This window comes from Oenanthe melanoleuca, chromosome 3 (genome assembly GCF_029582105.1).
Source record: "Oenanthe melanoleuca isolate GR-GAL-2019-014 chromosome 3, OMel1.0, whole genome shotgun sequence".
In the NCBI taxonomy this organism is placed as follows: domain Eukaryota; kingdom Metazoa; phylum Chordata; class Aves; order Passeriformes; family Muscicapidae; genus Oenanthe; species Oenanthe melanoleuca.
In genome coordinates this window covers 43,388,598-43,406,662 of record NC_079336.1, presented here as the reverse complement: position 1 = coordinate 43,406,662, position 18,065 = coordinate 43,388,598, and the positions used below count along the sequence as shown (strand labels likewise).

Genomic DNA, 18,065 nt, shown 5'->3' with positions numbered 1-18,065 from the left:
CCCTGGACAGAGACCAAACAGTAATTGTTCTCTCAGAAGCAAAGATCATAGCTGCAATGTTTCCTGTGAAGTGATTTCTTCACAGAAAATGCAATTTCCTGAATTTTCTTCTACATTTATAATTCAAAAGTAAAGGTAAAACTATCAGCAATGTTAGGGTGATTTTTATCATAGAAGTAGAAACTGTAGGAAAACTAATTATAATTGGGTTTGGCAATGGCTTTGTCTCTGGGCTCCCTTCCCTTTCTTGAACGGCCTCTGTTAACAACACAGTCATGCTTACCTACTGCTTGGTGATGTATTTGCAGAAAGAAAATATCTTGATTAACCTGTCCACTGTTCCAACAAAAGTCCACCTTATAGAAACTTGGCATCTAGGGGAGAGTAAGAGCAGAGCAAGGATATATAATGATGCTTCTGGACTCTCCCAACAGCCAAATATTTCCAGGTCTTGGTGAGACTTGAGGAAATCTGTGTATTTATTGACACCTCATCTTTCAATGGATCTCTTCAAATACTTGTCCAGATTCTCCTTGTAACAATGCAAAATTCCTCAATACTCAGGACTTCTTGGCATGACAATAAGCTCTACTACACATTGGATGAAGAACTGAATTCTTTTATTTGCTTTGAATCTAACTCCTACTAGACAGCTTACGGTTGCTGTAATGGAAGAGAGCAAGTATTTAACTACCTCTCTGTAAGGGAGTTAAATCATTTAATGATTTTGTACGTATCTATCATACTTTACACCTCAGCTGTCTCTTTTGGCCTCAATACTTCCTCAAACAGAAGCAGAACCTTTCTTCAGCCCCACTGTCCCTCTCTGAATGTCCTGCAATTACAACCTAACATTTTCTGGATGAAGCGACCAGAAGCACAAAATTTCATCCTCTATTGTCTTCCCTCACGTGATTTTAGTGAAGGCTAAAAAAACAGTAACAGAAACATGCAACTTTCTTACAGTGGGCTCTTCAGTTTAGAATGAGAGTAGAAGTATTACTGCATTGGAGTCACCGGTAATTACAGCTGTTATCTATTACGAGCAATTTAACATCACTGCCAGCAATAGGCCTATTTCAAGAAGCAGACTGCAAGAGGATGTAACAAAAGCCAGCCCTAAAACTTTCAAAACACAGTTGCCAACCATTAGTACAGCTTCCAATTACAGAATAATTATTTTCACAGAAATATGACTTTATGTAACTGTGATGCACTTCAAAACAAGGACTCAGCAGATTTCTACAGAAAAATTAAATACATATTGGAGTTACATCTTAGGGCTATATTTGATATGCTTACTTCAGTAGCCCAAATGCTGTCAGCTGAATGGGCTAACAATGACACCTGCTATTAAAGAGAGTGAAGACTCATTCCTGTTGAAAGCATACATAATATCTGTATCAGCTAACAGGTCAAAATTCTGAACAAAAAACAAGTAAAACAGTTAAAATGCAGAACACCAGCCATTTAAGTTTTGCACTCTCAACTGCCAAAAATGCAATCGGTGGTTTATATTTATTGTATGACTAACCCTTCTAACCTCCCTCCTCACCATCAGCTTTTGTTACCCATTCCTGGTCCTTTGTGCAATAAATACCTATGCACTTAAGAGTTCCTGATTCTTATTCATGTCAAAACAGCATTTGCACAAGTGAAGTGATATTACTGAACTGTAACTTTGCTTTCTACTTACTCAGTTTTTCCAGGCCTATACTTAGAGAGGACTTGTGTCTTACGCTCAAAACACCATGTCTTTCACATTTGTTCAGCAAGGGCTTTTTAATTCTAAAGAATCAGGGTAAATTCCTGAGGGGTGTCTGGCAAGCTTCCACTGCTGACCAGTGGGACACTATCATTTTTAGACATGGAGGGTATTGAGAACATGTGGCACATGAGACTGGCAGTTATTTCTCAAACCCTAGAAGACCGAAAAGAAAGTCTGATGTAATTCTACAAAGAAATGACCTGTTGCTACTCAGAGTAGGTTGTGGTGCTAAAAGAAGCTCCAGCAGGCTGTGTTCTGAAAGTCTCAGCTTGAAATTGCTGCTATTTGAAGTTACATGCAACTCATCTATGTTCACAAGTAAATGTTATAGACAACATTATAATCGAACATCTTGATATTGAAAAGCCTCACACCATCTTAGTTAGTAGAGGCAGTCCATCTGTGCTGGTGGATAGCCCTTCCAGAGCACAGCCTGGCAAACAGCTTTGAACTGAATGTGCTGCTGACACCTAACTCTTTTCTCCAGCTGCTTGTTTCTGCACTGGAGATTTATCTGCACCAGCATAGCATTTGAGCAAACCAGATCAAGGAATGGACCTGAGCACAAATAACTTCACCAGATCAGTTCCCTGACATCAGTCCGAGCAACTACATAAACCTTTGTGCTGGCTTGGCAAAGGGAAAACCTGTTGCTACAGACCTAAGGGTGATAAAAAGCATATCCAGAGCTATTTGCCACTAATCACTAACACTCATTAAATATTATGGATGTTAATTAGTATTTCTTTTGAAATATGCACAAGACAGCCTACTGGACGCTGCAACTTGAGAAGCCAGATTTCCAAGCCTCTAAGAGATAAACAAATGTAGTCACTACATACAATATAACATCCACACAAAAATATGACAAATTCTGATAGGATATTAATTAACTAATGACAACAAAGTCACTAGGCAAGAAACTTTTCTGAGCATTCGGCAGCAGGACAGTAACAATGACAGTTAACACAGCAAGATGCCTCCTTTGGATAGAAATGTGTTGCCTGTACAAAAAAATCCCAAAGCTAAATCAGCATGCACTCCCCTTCCTTGCTGGTATCACAAAAGTGAGCCAATGTGATACTGAACTTAGAAAATAAAGATTCCTCCACCAATAAAGAAACAGAAATACCAACCAGCTTTCAGGCTGCCCTTTTGAACAGGATTCAGTTGCAGTCACCCTATCAAGTATTTACTTCACCCCACCACCCGTGAAAACACCTTATACTGGGAACAGCAAACAAGTATCTAAGGAACTGTAATCAAGGCACACTTTGAGATGGAGCTAACACGCTTTAATAAACTTAACCCCGCAGCTGGAATCCACGGGAGCTCCCCGACACACGCCCTTCCTCCACAGCTCCAGCCCCCACACCTCAAGGCAAGGCAGGACAGGGCCAGGCGGCGGCCAGGCACCCCTGCCGGCCCCGCGCCCCTTCCACGCCACTTCCCCAGCCTGGGGCTGCTCCAGGGCCGTCCCCAGCATTGTCCCGAGGCGGCGGTGCGGACACAACGCCGGGCAGGCGGGCGGCCCGGGCCCTGGAGGGCTGCCTACCTTCACGGCTACTTCCGGGGCCGCATCGACGGGCAGGGCCGGGGGCGCGGCGGGAGGCGCCCGGAGGTGCAGCACGGCATCGCGGCTGGCGAGCACGGCGGCGGAGCGCTGTGAGCCGCCCTCAGTCTCTGGCTCCGAGTCGGGCTCCGAGTCGGAGCCGCCGTAGGAGGCGAGCGCGGCGATGGCCGCCGACATCTTGGCGCGGGGGATGACGGGACGGGCAGGTCCTGGCAGCTCCGCAGGGCTCGAGGCGTCCCGTCCCCCGCTAAACGGGCGGGGTGGGGCTGCGTCTTAAAATTGTGGCTCGTTAAAACAGAAAACACACTCCAAAGGATAAATTGTGGTCTGTTACGGGATATACAGGAGTTTGATAGGGGAACATCCCACTCGACTGTTGAGGGTGCTTAACCTTTCAGGACTCCATAGAAGGACTACAAGCTCCAGCATGCAATGCGGCGCCGCGCTTGGAAGTTCCCCCCGGCGCTCTCATGCACTTTGCGTGGCGGCAAGGGAAAATATTAACAGCCCGGAGAGAGCTCCCAAACGTACACTTCTTCTGCACACAAAGCGTCTTCGTCGTCTATTCGACAGAGGGCAGCGGAGCGGGGAGCCCTACCCCGCAGCAGCCCCCGTTGTCATCCCCGGGCTCCCACCGCGCCGGCCCCGCGCCGTGCCCCGGGGAGCTCCGCCCCCTCGCGCCGATTGGCCGCCGGCACACCCGGCTTCTGTTACGTCACAGCCGCGGGGCCCCGCCCCGCCCTCGCCGGGGAGCGGGAGCCCGGCGGGCCGGACCGTACCACCTGCCCGCCCGCGGGGTGGGGGGCGGCGGCGCATGGACCCGCCCGAGCATCGGGCGGTGGGGGGGGGCGGCCGGGTTCGGCCGCCGGGTAAACAGCGCTTCCCCCCCGCTCCCTCCCGCCCAGCTCGGCGCGCCGGGAGAGGCCCCGCCCCCCGCGCGCGCACACACGCGCACACACACAGAGACACGCGCGCGCTGCCCGGTGTCTATTGTGAAGCCGCCGGGGACGCTCCGCGCCCGCCGCCGCCCCCCGAAACACGGAGCCGCCAGCTGGGAATGGCCGGCGCCGCCTGAACTTCCAGCGCCCCGGCGGCCGCGGAGGGAGGGGCTGAGGCTGAGCGGCGTGAAGGTGCGCGGCGAGGGCAGGCGAGTAAGTGCCCCCCACCCCCGTACCTCCCTTCCCTCGCGGTCCCTGGGGCGGGCGGCAGGGACCAGCCCCGGCTCCCCGCTCCCCATCGCCGGCGGGGCTGCGGGACGCGCCTGCCCCACAAAGGGACCGGCGCTCGCCAGGTGTTGGTCCCCTCCCCTTTGTCCGCGCCCGCGCGGGGGGCGGCGGCGGGAGGGAGTGATGGAGGGAAGGAGGGCAGCTCGCCGCGGAGCCGCTTTCCGCCGTCCCCCCGCCGCCCCCGCCGGCAGGGGCATGAGGGGGGCGTGTTGCGAGGCGGAGGAGGGGAGGCGGCCGCACTTGTGCCGGAGCACGGCGCTCCCCTGTCCTTCTCCCGCTCCCGGGCGCCCCGCGGCTCGGCCGGCGGGGAAGGTGCGGCGGAGCAGGGCCGGGGTCGGCGCGCCGGAGGGCGGGCGAGGGGCGGCGGGGTGACGTCACCGCCGCCAGGTGCGGGGACAGGCGCCCCCTCCCCTCCCGCCCGCCGCGGCACCGGCGCTGCCCAGGGCAGGGGTGCGGGCGGAGTGCGGGGGGATCCGGTCCCGTTCCAGGGCAGAGCTGCCCGCTGGAACACTGCTACCATTGTTAGGAGGGCTTGGAGACCGCGGGGGATAGCCGGGGGCGAGGAGGGGCGCGTAGGTTCCAACTTCTCGCAGCCCGCTCCGAACGCCTTCCTGCGTGCCCGCGGACCGGAGAAACGGGAAGCACGGAGCGCCGGCCGAGGGCTGGCTGTAGCGCCAGGTGTGCGCATTGCCCGCGCTTGCACCTGGAGCGGCACAGTGCCATGACTTCCCTTCGAGCTGCATGTGCTCTCGGAATTAAAGTGAGCACACAGTGACATCTAATTGTGGCACAGCGACATTTAATCTGATTAAATGCTCTACTTTGAATTTTCCAGCCTTTTCAGCAGTCTCGGTTTGAAACATTTGTTTTCTTAGCTTGAGGAGGTATCGCTTCTTTTTTTAAAAAAGGATAGATATACGTAGGGGGCATATAGATAGTGTGGAGTAGAGCAAGGTGCTGCATTACGATCTGTTCTGTCAGACACAGGTATGCTATGTCTTTGTATGCTAGAATCAGGATTTTAGGTAAAAGTCCCACACATTTCAACACCAAGACCTTTTGTTTGCATCTCCAACAGCTGAAATATGCTACATTGAACTAGCATTTCATATGGTAATGAGCTGACTTTTTTCATCTTAAATCTATGGATGATGAATCCATAAGTAAGGAAAGCTATATGACGCTTTACATGAATCACTGCTTATTAATATCAAAAGTGGTTCTTTCACTGCAGTCACTTGGTTTATTGGCAGTAATTGTTAACTGATTCCATATGGCAGCAGTCCTTTTCTTCTTGGCATGCAGATCGTAGGTATTGTCTGAAGTTGAAAGGTGTGCTTCCTGAAATGTGAAAAATTTCAAGGTCTATTTGTGCAACCAGTTTGTGATATTCTATCTGCAGAACTGTGTTGAAGATCATTAAAGTAGTTCTGCCTTATTATCCTTGAATTTTAAGTGTTTGATTCACAAAGCTTTGGTAGTTGACTTAAGTATGTTCAACTATGTTGTGTCCAAGCATTGGAGTTTGCTTGCCAGTGAAATCTAATCATCAGGGATTCTAGATGCTTTTTTTGTAGAACCTAGGAAATTTACTCACTTATTTAAATTAGCTGCCTTTCTGGTACCAGCAGTAGAAGATAAGCAAACACATGAGAAGGCATTCAGAGCAATACTATCTGAAGTTTCTCGTTGCTTAAATAATAGCAAAGATTAATTTTCAGCAAGCAAGCAGATGTCACTTCTGGTTATGAAAAACTGACTTGCCTATGCTTTAAAAGTGTAGGTGGCTAATATACACCATGATCTAAAATCTGGTTTTCTCTAAAAAGCTGAGGAGTTGCTGCTGGTCATTTGTATTGAGCTAATATAGTGGCTCATCTTGACTATCAACTCCATATTTGTAATTTCAAGAAGGTGGTAATCGGTATAAAACAAACTGGAAGAATGATACAGCTTTTCTAAAAAGCTCTACTCATTGATTACTGTATGCTGTATGTTCTTTTTTAACTGAGTTCCACAAAATGTGTTATGTTATTCACTGGATGCTGCTGGTTCTGAGGCAGACTGAAGTAGTGGGTGGAAGGTGGTTTGGGTTGCTTGGTTTTGCTTTCCATCCAGCTCTTTCACTGCTGCTTTTCCTTGCAATCAGTTTGCTTCTCTTGCTTTAATTTTCCAAAGGAAGATAAAACTGTCTCCCTTTGTACAGCACACTTACATATCAAGAGGACCTTTTAACACCTGTTATTACTCCTAGTGGTAAATACTATACCAAGTATTAACATGTTTTTTCCCCTGGTAAAAGGAAAGAGGAAGATGTGTTTTAAAAGAGTGGTTCCTTGAGCAGTAGAAGCCTGGATTTTACCTTTTTGTTTTGTTTTGTTTTTTTTTTTTTAATTTTCTTTTTTTTTTTTTTTTTTTTTTTTTTTTTGTGTGGGTTTGTTCAGGTTTAGTTTTTTTTTTTATCTTGAGAGTGGTTGTAAGTTCTAATGGAATTTTTTTTTAGCACAGTCTCTTCCTTTTGTGGATTGTCTAATGTCCAACAGGGTGTTAATGCGTTCTGAATCCTTTCCCTTAGTGAGGAGAATCACAGCATCTTGATTCCATGCACTTAGCATTTTATAGGGGTCTTTGAGAATTCTACACCTCTGGCAAATTTGGATGGATTCAGCCAGCCAGTTTCCAAGTGGAGGAACACCCATTTGGGGTACAATATTGATTAATTAATATTAAATCTTAACATTTCACAAATTTTCCTTCACATCAGTCTTTTTTTTACCCTATATTTGATCATGAAATCTCTTTCCCTCTGCTTTTAATGTATACTATCCTACTTTTTTTCCTTTACTTGCTCTTTCATAGTTCTTTTTTTGTTGCTTTCCATGATGGATGTGCTTTATCTCACACTCTTGTGCTTTTGGCCGTTTTTTCTTCTCCACAGAAAATGATGCACATAATCCTGCTTATTCTAGTTTTTTTTCCTCTATGTTTTTTAATACTTTTAAATTGCTATCAGCCCACTTGCATATACACTCACTTCTCATTCACCAAGATCTGGAAGTCTGCAGTTTGAAGGAAAGGGGGGAAAAAAAAGCGTGATACTTATCAGACAGAGGATTGAACTAAAATATGAAATTCTATTGTGTGTGGGAAATACAGCATTTGAAAGAAAACGAATTTTTTTGCCTTTGTTCATATGCTTTAGGCTGCTGAGAAAAGGTATCATGATGTAAGTCTTATCAGGTTACTGCTGCTGCATTTGGATTGGGCCCTTTTATAAGCACCTGCTTGTGTGTCTGATGCATCTCAGTGCACTCTAATTTAGCTGCTTGGAGACTGAGGCACATTTTATAACTCACGCTCTGCTATTTCTACCACCTTGGAGCCTCTGACTGCTGCAAGGGTGATAATACCTCTTTTCTGGTTTTTGGTATTTTGGACTATGTCCCGGATTCTAAAAGATACCAAGGCGCCAGATTGCAACAAGAGTTCTCTCTTCCAGTACATCTGTGAATCAGTCTCTTTAAGTTTTTTGGAAGGGATCTTTAGGTGTCTGACACAGATTACATTGCTATATATTTCATGTTTACAAGGTGTGGTTTCAAAGAAAGAATGATATGGGATAAGAGTGGAACAACTTAGACTGTTGTACTTATTTCAGATGACTTTCTGAAGTCAAACTAAATAATATTTGTTGCAGAGCCACCTCTTCCCTAGAGGATGGAAGCTGCCGTGCAGCTTCTTTGAACTACTCAGCTACATATGCAGTGCTGTGAACTGCATCTTACAGCACAAGCTGAACGAATACTGCATCGGAGAGGCAGCAAAACTAATTATAGACTTCAGGGAATATAAACTTAATTAGCATAATTACAAATTTATATTGGTTTTCCTAATTCTCTGAAATTTTTTTTTTTTTTTTTTTTTAGTCAGTTAAAGGACTGAAAATGTTGTCAAAAACGTATATGTTTCTTAAAATACATGCCTGTATTTTGGGGGGAAGCTTGACAGCTTGCTTATGCTAGTCTCTTGGTGTAATAAATTACCTTGTACATACAAAGATCTACAGAATAACAAACAAATATAGTTACATTTTAGCAAAGCACTTAGCAAAGAGAAGAAATAATGGATAATTTTCAATGAGTTTATACTGTTTTATTGGTTGACTTTTCAGTTAGGTGCTATGGTTGCGACATGAATTTAGTCTTCTGACAGCTGACTCCATGCAGAAGTAAAATATTATAAATGCCCTAGCAGTATGACATTTAAAACTTATTAGAAAACAGGAATCTAGTCTAAATCCAGGTGTAGGTTTCTGGCATATAATAAAAGGCATTAAATTCTGTTGAAGCTTTTTTTATATATAGCTAAGGCTTTTGTACTGTCTTTACCCTCTTTTTTTCTGCTCTGTGGTAAGCTGTATTCATTTTCTGCAAGTATTACTAGAGTGTCTGTTCCCCATTTGTCTCTTGTTTTCACCAATTTGAAAAATAAATTTTCAATAGATCAATAGATTCAGTTAAGTTACTGAAGGAGAGTTTCCAACAAATACTCTGCAGGTGGTGTCATAAAGTTTGTGTAGGGAACAGATCTGAAAATTGTTGAGTGCTCTTAATGAAAATATATGCACATGTAATTCTCATCCTTTATCATCACAACTGCCTGTAGACAGAGGTATGTGATGACAACAAAGACTGATGGTGGACTCAGTAGTACTAACTGAAATCACTGAAATAGCTAAAATCACAAGCAGTTGGTACTGCATCTGCAATGACGAATGTGCCTCACTAATCTACCAGGGGTTTTGATTGCAATAGTAGCATAGTGGATTAAATTTTAATATAGTTCTAATTTGCATACACTTTTAAAAGGTGTAATTGAAGGTTTCTCACACCAGGCTGTTAAATGAAAAAGCCATGATATGAAAGGTAAAATATTTTCATGGATCACAAAAGTCTCTGAGAGGAATTAAAAGAATTATTAACTTCTAAGAGACTTAATTTTTTCTATTAAATATTGAACAGGAGCTGTCAAATATCTTTTATTAGTCATCTGTAGAATTTGATTAATAAAGTAGAATTATTTACTAAGGATTTAGAACAATTTCATCAAATTCACAAATATTGGAATGGTCACCGAGAAATCTAAGCAAGCTTTGTGGAAGGACAGCAGGATGACAGATAAAACTGCTTGTTGCTATATGCAAATTAGTGTGTTTTGGAAGCAGGAAATAAGTTTCCATTTATATTTCTGAAGATTTTCTAAATTAACAGTATTAATGTAACAAAAAATTTGAGCATTATTATGGTTTGATAAGGTACTGTTATCCAAATTATAGCTATAATCAGAAGTGGGCAAAAAAACAGAGAAGGAACTGCCATTGTATACAAATTCATTAATTCTTATCTGCTATTCAAAGTACATTATTAACTGTCAATTAGTTTAAAAGAGATGAATTGTATTGTAAAGAATTTGATATGATGAATATGGCTGAGTTTTTCAAGGGATTGGAATTATTTACCCAAGAAAATGAAAGAAAGTGAGGAGTGGGCTATGAAATGAATGTGAATTTGAGCTCTCCAATAGCAGATGTAAAAGCAAAAAACCCTTCTGTCAGTAAAAAGCAATTTATTGAAGCCATACATTTTTTGTGAGATGGGAATGGAAACCGTTTTCCCTGTGCCCACTAAATGTACCTGTATTTCTCTCGATATATGTATGTATCTGTACATGTCTGTCATTCACTGTTAGACTATTTCTCTTGAGCACACAGAACCAGCTTAAACTCCTTGCTTTACTTGCTTCAGACCAATAATTTGAACTTTGTTCTTTCTCATCAGAGGTGACTGCTCAAATAAAGTAATATGCATTGCAGTGAGGTATTCTCAGTTTTGTGTAGCTGAAATAAATGTTGTAATTTTTGGGTTTTGGAGTAATTTTCTGGCTGTTTGATGTAATGAGCTACTTTACACCAAATGAAGCAGTCCAACAGAGGGATAGATTGAATATGAAAATGGCTTGTAGCATGGGGATGAGAAGTTTGAAAAATCATGAATGAAAGGTGATGTATGAAGGGAAGCTGTCTTAGACCAGTCCAGCAAGTTTATGAGGGCCCTTTTTGGGTGTGGAGACTTCTTTCAGAGTAGCTCTTGTCTGGTATCTGCCCTGCCTAGTAGATGCGTAGGTTATTGAAAACTGAAAGAGGGATTGACACTTAAGATACTTTACTGGTTGTATTTATGCTAAATACTATATTGAACTGGCTTGTCCAGCAGCTCCCAGTTGCCAGTTCTGATGTAATGGCTACAGAGTGATCAAAAATAAGTTGCTGGATATATTTCTCCAACATGGAAACTGTTCATGGATTGAGAATCTTTTACCTTCCAGGCACATTTAGGTTCATGTAGATTGTCTGATAGATCAGCTGTACCAGATAAGTGGTTTTCTACAAAAAGTTCTTATAAAACAAAACTGCACCCTACATAGTGGTTTTGGAACAGGCCTTCAAGTAATTTAAAAAAAAAAGGGGGAAAATCACAAGTCATTTATATCTTGATAATATGTGGGAACTTAAGTAGTTCAAGCAGCACTTGTAAAAGTGGCATGCAGAGTCAGCTTTTCAGTAAAAAAAGGAAATGCTTAACTTGTTAAATCTTGTTCAGCCACTAGCCACTGAATGTCTGTGCAGAAATGCTTAGAGAGGTCTTTTAACCCTCAACTGATTCTGCCTTTTGTTCATATTAAAGGAGAAGGCTGTGATTGTCAAACTTTCCCAACTTCCATGTGCAGTTGGGAAACTTAGCAAGCTTGAGAACACAAGTGAAAATACAAGTTGAGTTTGTTACAGGTGCTCTTTCTTTGAAAGCCTCTCTTCAGGAACAAGGGCTTTATAAAAACTGTCTAATTTGTGGGGAAGGAAATTTCACTTCTGTGCCACCCAGCTACCCCGTAAATTTTGGTCTCTGCTGGTAATACAGGACAGTGCTATTTGTTACATCTTAATACTCTGAGCAAGCTGCTCTTGCTGACCCTGTTTTGGGCAACCTCGAATGTCCTATGATTAGATGATCTTCACAGCCGGAGGAAAAATTATCAAGCAAGTTCCATGCTATAGCGAGAGATTCTGTACAATTTAGTCCAAAAAGAATATATTGTCTACCAGCTATGATGTTTCCAGTAATGGAAGTCAGATATTAGGAATTTCCTGTGTCTAGCCGATTTAGCTAGACTCTTATTCTTTCTACTTCTAACTATAAAAATTTTACTTCTTTGCCTAGACAATGGAAGAAGTTTAATTAGGAAGGAGAAAGTTTTTTGTTTATACTATTGGTCTAAAAGAGGTCCAGTTTTTGTGGGAGGAGAATTGTACCTCTCTTCTATACCTGTCACTACTCAACTGGTAAACATGTTATTTTATTCTGGGGTGACAAGTGAGTTAATGTCTTTAAGCTCTGCACAGGTTTGTATTCCTCCTATATGGCCATCTGTCCCATCTGCAGGAAAGTTCAGAGTGTTGCTTCATGGCACAAATCTTTTCAAGTACTGGCAGTATTCATAAAAAAATTGATAGTAGTGATCTTACATTGAAAGGGAAAAGAAACCAATTGAGGCAGATGGGTTTGATTCTTAAAATCTATCATATTTCATAGATTCCTAAAGCACTAACATATTTATAGGCTGTCTTCTGGTAAGCTATAGGTTCCTCATAAGTTTACTATCTGTTTATTCATTAGAGGTCTGTTCAGTGTTGGAACAGGTTCAAAACCTGTGGATCATTCCTCTGAGTGTCTGATGATTTGTTTAATACAGGATAGCTTGTGATACTTGGAATGAACTTCTTATGGTGGATTGCTGTGGCCCAATGATGGAACATCTTAATAAATATATGTAAATTTGTGACCTAAAATTTTTATTAATTCTGAACTTCTCTCAGCTTCTGACATGTGCTCTCTGCCTAGATATTAGAGAGTTTCCATGGGAAATAGCTCCTTAATGATGAGTGTTGTCCTAAAGTAATACTTTGTAAGAAGTTTCATGTAGAATGACTTTACTAGTAGAGAAAAATCCTTTTTAGTTTTAATATTTTCAGTCTCTTGCCCTGTCACATAAAACAGCCCCTTAATTTTATCTTTCATCCTTCCTGGGAATAAATTGAAAAGCAAAGCCATTTGTATATAGAAGCAATCAAAATGGGTCATCATCTGTGTCTGAGCATTTTCCAGTAGCTCAGGGCTTATATATGGAGCAGTGTCTACCAAGGCTGATTTTTGAGCCTGAATATGGTAAGAAGTAAGTGTTTCAGATTTTTGGAATCCTAAACCATATGCTGATTATAAATATTCTAGTCCATCCTTGATTATAATGAGCCTCTTTAGTAATAGTAACAGTTTTTTATTTGAAACTGTCTGTCATTACAGAAAGGGTCTGTTTAGAAAAAAAATATTTCTTTTATTAAGCAAAGAGATAAAGACATGGTTTTAAAGTAGAGACAGCTGGAAGAAAGCTTTAAAGCGCTGTGTAATGCAGTCATAAAACATGTTGGATGTTGAGGTACTGTTTTGGTTTTTGTTTTGTTTTTTGGTTTTTGTTTTGATACATGTTTGCTGGAGAGAGCTGAGAACTGTGCTTGATGGTAACTTTCTAGAAGGCTGAGAGACTTGAATGACAGATTCTTCTCTACTTGTTTTATGTCTCGTTTTTTCAGGAATTCATGCGATCGTGTTGCAACACTTTCAAACATGCACTATAAGACTTTTTAACTTAAATTTCCCACCTTGCTCAAAAATTCTGAGTTCCAGCATGAAACTTTTAATGTTTTGAGGTTTTTTTCCTTGCATATATGCCATTTTTGCAGGTTAGCAGTTTAGCTTAATTTCGAAGATATTATGTCCATTTAGATCCCAAGACACATCTGTTAGCTTTATTTTTAGAGTGCTCAGCTACCTCTTAGCTGGAGTTGCAGACAAAATGATAGATGGCTTTGATTTCATGTTGAAACAAGAGCAACCATTTGGACACTGTTGTTGAAAGGATTGTAGAGAAGCCTGATTCACCTGTACTTAGAAACAGTACTTTGATTAAAAAGAAATACTTCAGAAAAATATATATTGTGTGTGACTGTTGGAATGTTGAAATATCTGGAGCCTTATAGAAAGAAAATGCATGTTAAGTGCACAGAGTTACAGCTCTTCAAAAAATGAAAGCATTTTCATATGCTTAAAACAGACAATGAAACACTTTTATATGATTATAATAATCATATTGTTGTTCAGATTGGCATGGAATTATTTTTTCTGAACTTTCTTAATGAAAATTTATATCTGGTATATGGTGGTCTCGCTGTAGTGCATGTATGAATTTTGACTAGAATGCCTTTATGCAAGCCTTGGAGATAAGATTTAATAAGTGATGTGCAGATCTATTTTAAAAATATAAGATCTGGAAGATGTATTGTGTATCCTAACTGCTGAGTCATACACTAACGTTTGATCTTTTTCTGCTCTTGTGAACTTTGAGTTGTTTTGTGCTTAATGGAACAGTGACAAAGGGAAGGTGAATAGTAATCCAATTTGTGTTTGTCTATAATGTATTTTTAATACATGCATTGTCTCCCATAGGAGGTAGGAGGTATGCTTTTGAACTCTCAGAAAACCAAGGAAAAAGCTTCTGCTTTGTAGGGGACACACCTAATATCAAAGATGGGTGCCCTGTCTCTTGGCCACATTTTGTAAGAGAAAATAAGGGCAGCTGCTTCTTTTTTTTGAGGAATGAGTGTAAGCAGCTGTGTTAATCTTCAGTAGATAGAGAAGGTTGCCTATGGGTTTAAATCTGACAGATGAAAACTAGAAAAGGCATGGAATATAAAGTTTACCTGTCTTTACTGTCATTCATGGATTTTAGATTTGTATCATACTGTATGTTGGAAGTCTGGAAGAGGTTAAAAGAGGTTTCTTCTCTGAAAGGCAGTCCATACTGTGGTGGGCAATGTGATGGGGCTGAGGCAGTGCTGGCTCATTTCCAGACATGAGCAGATAGCTGTCTTCAGCTGTCCATGTAGGTGTCATGTAAATGTGTTAGATCTAAGCTTTAACAGTACAGCCAGATTTGATGGAACTATGTAATGTAGAGTTTGCTTGACACAACACGTAAATAAAAGCAAGGTGGGGTGGGGTTTTTATGTTTGTTTTGGTGCTTTTGTTGTTGTTGGTTGGGGTTTTCTGTAAAAATAAAGTTGTTCGTGCAGTACATAAAAGCTGATACACTTAGGTCTGTGGAAATGGAGTCAGTGTCTCTTAGCGTATTTATTAGAAAAACTAAGTGTGCCTCAAACTAAACACTACTGGTGATTTGGTTTTTTTAATGCCTTCCCTCCTCCTAATATTTCAATATGGAGTGGTTAGGTGCACTTTGGGTAATTAATTTTTTCTTTTTTTTTAAAGATGTAGTCTTGAATGCTGTTTGGGGACAGGCAAAAATTAAGCTGACTGGTAACTATCGTATCATGTCTTGGTAGGGAAATGAGAATTGATAGATTATGCAACTATGTTTCATTGTGATTACAAACTTCTTTCCTTCACCCAAACTGCAATCTCAACAGGATCATGTTCTTCCCTGTATTTATTAAGTTTTAAAGTCACAGTATTTTCCTCTCACTCTTTTAAATATGGCACCTCTGTAAGTGCTGATTTACTCTCCACTTCTTTATAGCAATGGAGTATGAATTTATGAAGGTGATCTATTCCCACAGGCAGCAGAGAGACTTTGAACAAAAAATTCAATGCCTATGAGTGTTATTTCCCCATTTTTAGTGCCTGATATGCTTAAGCATCTCCTCCTGAATCTGGTGTGTGCTGTAAACCTTCACTGTGGTGCAGGTAATTAGAGCATATATCGAACTTTTTCTAAAACAAGTGTTTTCAAACCTTTTTCTTTGAAGCTGCTGAGCACCTTTTTGCTGCAGTTTGAGAAACACTGCCTTGGTTTGACTATCCCTGCTCAGTTGTACCTCTGTGCATGCCCACAAAACAGAGCTGAGAATGAGGAATACAGAGAGGCAGCAGGTTCACTGTCTTTCAGTGGAGAAAGAAAGGTATCCAAAACTGCTGCTTTGCTAAAGGGCAGTGATGAGCTTCCCTTAGAGAATGCCAGCTAAAGGCTTTCTTCTCACCTCAGTGTTTGCTATCCATGCTCTGTCACACCTCCCCAAAATGGTCCCAGAGAGACCCTCATCTGTAAGGGGACATGATGTTTCAGTGCAACATTAAAAGCCCCTCAGATTGACAGCTGCTGTCATGGAGAAAGAGATCTCTGCAGATATTGTGTGACTGCTGCTTCTTAGTAGCTGAAGAGCCTTGAGTCACTTTAATGATCTGTTGTGACATGTATATAATGGATATTTCATGGAATTCATAAGTTGCTCGTTGTCAGAACATTTTGAACTTAAGGTATTAGAAACTAATTGAAGTGAACATTTCACTTCAGCCCTTGCTGACCTCTGCAATTCATGTTACTGCTTGAAATAGTAGTTGCATTCACTCAGCCATTAAACAACTTCTAGAGCTGTACTCTGATCTCAAGAGTGTAGTTCTCTTAATTTTTTTTTAAGTTGGCCGTAAAAGAAAGACAACAGCTACTGCTAGAAGTATTCAGTAGTAGTCTACAATGTGAACAAGCTAGTTCAACTCACTCCTATATATAATTCTTCTAAAAATAGCTGTACTCCAAACAATAAATATTGACGTGTTGACAGCATGTTTTAGCAGACGTTGGCAAAATGTTGCCTTTTAATTTTTGAGCTTTTAGACAAAAAAATAAGCAAAAAAAATTTTTAAAAATTTAACTCTTCTCGCTGTCTTGTCTGGTTTTTATGACAGGTGAACACTAAAAAGAAGCATTTCATTAGTCTTCTGATTTTTTGTTTTTCCTTCATCTCATCATTGTCTTCTCTTCTTTTCTACAAAATGGTGATGCTTGTTGAGGCTCTAGTTTGAGCAAGAGTAAAGATCCCTCAGTTGGTGGAGTAAATTGCTGTTCACAGTTCTTACCTTTTTGTTCCTTGTTTAGTGAGGCAGTAAATAAAATGCTTTGTTCTCTTTGTGGTGGAGGCAAGTGTTGCGTGATAAAGTAGGATGATGACATGCAGGACTTGCTTTAATGTGTAGATATCATACACAAAGCTAGGCAAGTGAATGTATTACAGCTGGTGTCAAGCTGTGCTTGCTTAAATTGGTGGGTCACTTCAATGGACATGGAAGGCTTTATCATTTTAACAGCCTAAGTAATGAGTTGTAAATTGCAGTTATTTCTTGAATTTTTTTTTAATTGCTCTAAATAGTAATAAAGAATTTCTGTCCATTGTTATTCTAGTTGTGAGGCTTACCACTCTTTCAAATATTTTAAAGATTGGACTGCTGAAATGATGTGTTGTACTGTGCTTATTTTCATAAGTTTGTCATTATATATCTAAGCAAAAAACTGCATTCAATAGTAGTCGAATTTTAAACTGAAAGCTAGAAATTTGTATCAAGATAGAGAAGATAGCAAAAGAATAATGTATGACCAATAAATTCTAGAATGTAAAGACTATAAACCTTTTGGTTTATTTGTAATAACTAATATAATTTAAAGAGCTACTGATAAGGCACATGGTGTGATTCTTGGGGCTGCCCTGTGCAGGGCCAGGACTTGGACTTTGATGATTCTAGTGGGTTCCTTCCAACTCAAAATATTCTGTTATCTGTGACTCAGTGATATGAAGAGAAGGTAAAATTTGCTGGCAGTATTTTTAAATTTTATGTTTTTTTGTTTTTATTAACAACGCTGATACATATGGGGATTTTTTGGGGGAATGTTTTAATATTGTGATATGTAAAGCTTGCTCAGGAAAGAAATTTTTAGCTAACTCAAGTAATTTGTTTATACCTAGGGAAGGAAAAATTATAATTCTAACCAAAACTTTGCAGTTACTGTTTAAAAGATTTATTTATGCTTTCATTGTCAGCAGAACTGTTTTTGGAGAGAACAAAATAAAACCATAATTCTGAGTGATGTTTTTTTTTTATTGTAACAGTTTTATTAAAATAAAGATGCACAAGGTCAGACTAGCCATTTTCAGTGATAGGTGATTTGTGTGTGAAATCTAAAGGTTTGCTCTGTAACCATGGACATCTAAATAAATATAGATGTCATGTAACATCTCATGGCTTTTGTAACTGTTATAATGAAAGCCAAACAGAACTTTTAGAGCTTCCCTGCTCTCTTTAATGTTTGTTCAGCAGTCTTATTAATGAAGAAAACTATTTGGTTTCATCTTATTATTGTCTCAAGATTGTAAGAAACCAATAACTACAAATGAGGTTTAAGAGGTGACAAATAGGATTTAGAAAAGTATAGGAAATTGCTAACAAGAACAGTGAGCAGCCTCTGGATCATGTTGGCAGTTAAGTTCTAAAAAAAATCTGCTCAGGTTCCCAACTGAGTCTTAAAAATTCTGCCATCAAAT

General features: G+C 40.8%; 2 protein-coding genes across 2 annotated transcripts in view; one reads left to right on the top strand and one right to left on the bottom strand.

The window, feature by feature from the left end:
* Positions 1-3,702, bottom strand: part of CDC40 (cell division cycle 40) — a 37,692-nt gene extending 33,990 nt beyond the window's left edge. The window contains exon 1 of the mRNA XM_056487486.1: positions 3,324-3,702. Coding sequence (XP_056343461.1) covers positions 3,324-3,518 — 195 coding nt within the window. The 5' untranslated portion in view covers positions 3,519-3,702. The remainder of the gene's footprint in view (positions 1-3,323) is intronic.
* Positions 3,703-4,168: 466 nt separating this feature from the next.
* The window catches only part of WASF1 (WASP family member 1), an 86,811-nt gene continuing 72,914 nt past the window's right edge, over positions 4,169-18,065 (top strand). The window contains exon 1 of the mRNA XM_056487484.1: positions 4,169-4,488. The gene's annotated coding sequence lies outside the window, so the exon portion shown is untranslated. The remainder of the gene's footprint in view (positions 4,489-18,065) is intronic.